Genomic DNA, 3985 nt, shown 5'->3' with positions numbered 1-3985 from the left:
CTCTCACACCTTCCCAGAAATGCAGGAGGTAATTAAGGGGCCTCCTGGGGTGGAGAGAGTAAACAGAGGCAGGACTCCTCTGTGAAGCAGCTCACTTAATAACGCCAATAAGAACTTGAAAGCCAGCCCTGCCTTGGAGAATTGGTCACGCTGATTTAATCTAAACCCAGAAGCTAGAAGGTCCCCACCAGCATCCTCCAGACAGGGTCTGGGTCCCAAAGAGCATCAACTAGCCACCCACAGCCTTTCTGCAAGCAGAACTCACGTTGATAACCAGGGTGCTGCAGACCTTCTAGAAAAATTTCAGTGGAGGGCAGGCACATGCCTTACTGTGTGTGGAGGTCAGAGGGAACCTGCGGGAGCCAGTGCTCTCCTTCCTCTGCCTGGGTCAGGAGGATTATAATTCAGATCACCAGGCTTAGCACCAAGACCGTGGCAGGCAGGTTTTCTCATCTTGGGCGTCTCTTGCTCCATAGCTCCAGACAGGAGCATCAAGAGGCTTTAATCGTTCCTGTTTATTCTTATTCTGCGTATCACTGTTGTGGAGACAGAAGCAAAAGCTGTTGTGCATGACTTCTAAGTAAAGATCCCAAAGGCTTGGCTCAGCTTGCAGAGCGGCCTTCATGTTCTCCTTCCTCCCATTGCTGCTTTGGTTCTGCTTGAAACGTTGATGAAATGGATGGAGCTCCAGCAGCCTTGCTGGACTACGAGACCCGAAAACCAACCTGAAAGTCTTGTGAAGCACTTCGTGGAGTAAATGCCCAGATCTCTCCTTCCCCCCTCCCTTTCTTCCTTCTTCCCCCTTCCACTCCTCCCTCCCTTCTTCCCCTCCCCTTCCTCCTTCCTTTTTGTCTTTCTTTCTGCAGAAAACAATGTTGTCCCCACCCACACTCAGCAAGATGTTCGTTCCCAAGACAAGCTTCTTGAGCTGTCTTCAGAGCCTGCTGCCCAGCTTTGGATCCTGCTAACTTCAGACAAGGGAGGCCCAACAGCCCCTGTTCTTTATGCCTGAGTCTGGCCTCCATTCTTTATTGACTATTGAGCTGTCCTTCCGTGAGTCCCATCTGCCTGTGCTGACTGTGAGCACAGTGCCCCTTTCTGACACAGCCCTCCCTCCGGCTCCTTGTGCAACAACCAGGCCATGGAGTGGCCTACCTCTGCCACTCTTGTGCCTAAGCCTTCCCCAGTGTCCAAACCCAGATGTTTGTCCCTGACTCACAGAATCTGGATGCCTTGCTGGATGAGCAGTGTGGAAAACAGCCTGTAATGAACCCCGCTTCTCTCTGCTTCCCACTGACTTCTTCCTGCAGAAGCCCCTCCGCCCCCCACATAACACCAGCTGAGATCCTTCTCTCAGAAGCCCTGGCCAGTGGAGTCAGGTCCTTCTCAAGAAGGGGTGGCCTCCAGGGTGGCCAAATCCATGATGTTCCCCAAGGCCGGCAGAGGCTGTTCTCATGGTGAATGTCGCCACTGGGCTGTGAGGACTTGAGTTTTGTTTATGTCCTGGAGCCTCTCACCCAGAGGGCTAGTCTGGGGAAACTGTGCCTGAGAGAGGCCACAGATTCCAAGGCGACAGCAACAGGGTCCTTCCCAAGAGACAGAGAGACAAGGGTTCTCAGGAAGATGTCTGTTTAGTTGCTGACCCCAGCAGCATCAGCAGAGGAGTGGGAAAGAGGGAGGGCACAGAGGGCAGCTGGAAGGGGCAAATTCCTAAACCACTGGGCAAAATGGGCTATGGTCTGGGAAGCTAGGAGCCGCTTCACAGGCACGGCTCAGAATGTTGGTGCCTGTGTATGTTTGCACCTGTATGTGCACATTTACACAAGTGTGTGTGTGTGTGTGTGTGTGTGTGTGTGTGTGTGTGTGTGCTCTGCATGCATGCAGGCATACATGTGTACTTTGCTCTCTCCACAGCAGTTCAGTGTATCTCTATAGTAACCACAAGTCAACTCCATAAAGTGTTTCTGTAATTGTTTCTTTTTCTTTTTTGAAACAGTGTTTCTCTGTGTAGCTTTGGCTATCTTGGACCTCTCTCTGTAGCCCAGGCTGGCCTCGAACTCACAGAGATCTGCCTGCTTCTGCCTCCTGAGTGCTGGGATTAAAGGCATGTGCTGCCACCACCCAGCTTAAATATTTTTCTACTCATTATTTGAAGTCTATTTTTTAAGACGTATTTATCTTTATGTGTACACGTATGTGCCTGCATGTATATCTGTGTACCACATGCATGCGGTACCCTTGGGTCAGAAGAGGGTGGTAGACCTCTGGAATGGGAATTACAGGTGGTTAAGAGCTGCCTGATGCGGGTGCTGAGAACTGAACCTGAATCCTCTACAAGAGGAGCAAGGGTTCTTAACACTGAGCCATCTCCCCACCTCTAACATTTAAAAATAATACAACGCATTTTTTAAAGCCCCTTTCTAGTTGTAGACACGGCTGTGGAGCCATGGCTGGGAGAAGCAGGCTGGTCCCAGACCCCCACTCACCTCTCCCTTTGGGCCTCTTGGGGTTCCGTGAGCGATTCACTGATGGGAACTAAATGATCTGGGCTCTGGTTTCTGCTCAGTGGGGCTTCAATGCTGGATGACCAGCAAACAACAAAGCCACGGCATCCTCTGGACACTCCTTCAGCCATCCACTGAGGTATGGGAGCCTTCCCCCTTGGGTGGATCGTGTGCCTGGCTCTCACACAGGATCTGTTTTTCCTGGAGGCTGAGGAAGAAGACTGGGGACCACAGAGAGGAAAGCACGTGCACTCTCTCCCATGGAACCGAAGCCTTCTGGAAGGTGGGAAGAAGGCATTTAACTCCAGCAGAGGAAGGGCAGGGGCTGGTCTGTACATAACCTCCTCTTACACAGTGGCTTCCTTTCTGTCTCTGTGCTATAAAAATACATCTTAAGAAACTGCTGGGTGAGCACCGGAAGAGTTGAGAGTTCAACCGCAAGCCTAAGAGATGCCGCCGAAGGGGAAAAGTGGTTCTGGAAAAGGGGGGAAAGGAGGTGCCACTTCTGGGAGTGACAGTGCTGACAAGAAGGCTCAGGGCCCTAAAGGTGGTGGCAGTGCAGTAAAGGTCAGACACATTTTCTGTGAAAAACATGGCAAAATCATGGAAGCCATGGAAAAATTAAAGTCTGGAATGAGATTCAATGAAGTGGCCACACAGTACAGTGAAGATAAAGCCAGGCAAGGGGGTGACCTGGGTTGGATGACCAGAGGGTCCATGGTAGGACCGTTTCAAGAAGCAGCATTTGCCTTGCCTGTAAGTGGGATGGATAAGCCTGTGTTTACAGATCCACCGGTTAAGACAAAATTTGGATATCATATTATTATGGTTGAAGGAAGAAAATAAAAGCACATGAAAGACTGAAAAAAAAAAAGAAACTGCTGGGTGGGATGTGGCTCACTGAGTGTTCACAAAGCCCTAGGTTTCATCCCCAGCACCAAATAAACCGGGTATCATAGTCTGTGCCTCATGATCTCAAAACATGAGAGGTAGAGGCAGAAAGATCAGATGTTCAAGGTCATTCTTAGCTCCACAGTGGCCAGCATAAAGAATGCTGTCCCAACAGAGATGCTGCCCCTGTGGGTGTCAAGCTCACTGCGACCCTCCTGAGTCCGATGGGCTCTATGGTGGGCACTAACCTGGCTGGAAGAAGGCTGAGCAGAAAGATGGATCTTGGGGCTCATGTACTTGCCTCACAGGAGCTTTGGGTACCATGCACTTCCCATCTACTCTGTCAAGAAACCCCAGGTCTCCAGGAAGGAAAGCTCTGGAGGTCTTGAGTTAGAATCTCCACTGCTGAGGGCTGTTTCAGACAGGGTTGACCCGATGAATTCTTGTATATGGTGTGGAATAGTGCCAGGCTCCTGGCTGCTGAGATAAATGTTTAAAGGCAGTATCTAAAATGATGAAGATGAAGGCAACGAGCCCAGATCGTGGGGAATAATTAAGGATTTAAATAAAGACAGGATACCTGCCTGGTG

General features: G+C 50.4%; 1 protein-coding gene across 1 annotated transcript; it reads left to right on the top strand.

Moving 5' to 3' along the window:
- Nucleotides 1-2926: 2926 nt before the first annotated feature.
- Nucleotides 2927-3364, top strand: LOC121447512 (peptidyl-prolyl cis-trans isomerase NIMA-interacting 4). Its single transcript, XM_041650786.1, has one exon. The coding sequence runs from the start codon at nt 2955-2957 to the stop codon at nt 3348-3350; it is 396 nt and encodes a 131-aa protein (XP_041506720.1). The 5' UTR covers nt 2927-2954; the 3' UTR covers nt 3351-3364.
- The last annotated feature ends 621 nt before the right edge of the window (nt 3365-3985 follow it).

Source organism: Microtus oregoni, unplaced genomic scaffold (assembly GCF_018167655.1).
Source record: "Microtus oregoni isolate MIOR12 unplaced genomic scaffold, Mior012 000004F_ref0000308, whole genome shotgun sequence".
NCBI lineage: Eukaryota > Metazoa > Chordata > Mammalia > Rodentia > Cricetidae > Microtus > Microtus oregoni.
Note: the sequence above shows the minus strand (reverse complement) of the source record. Positions and strands in the feature narration are given on the sequence as shown.

Coding starts and splice junctions, on each gene's coding strand:
- LOC121447512 (XM_041650786.1), top strand. CDS start 2,955: ATGCCGCCGAAGGGGAAAAGTGGTTCTGGAAAAGGGGGGAAAGGAGGT.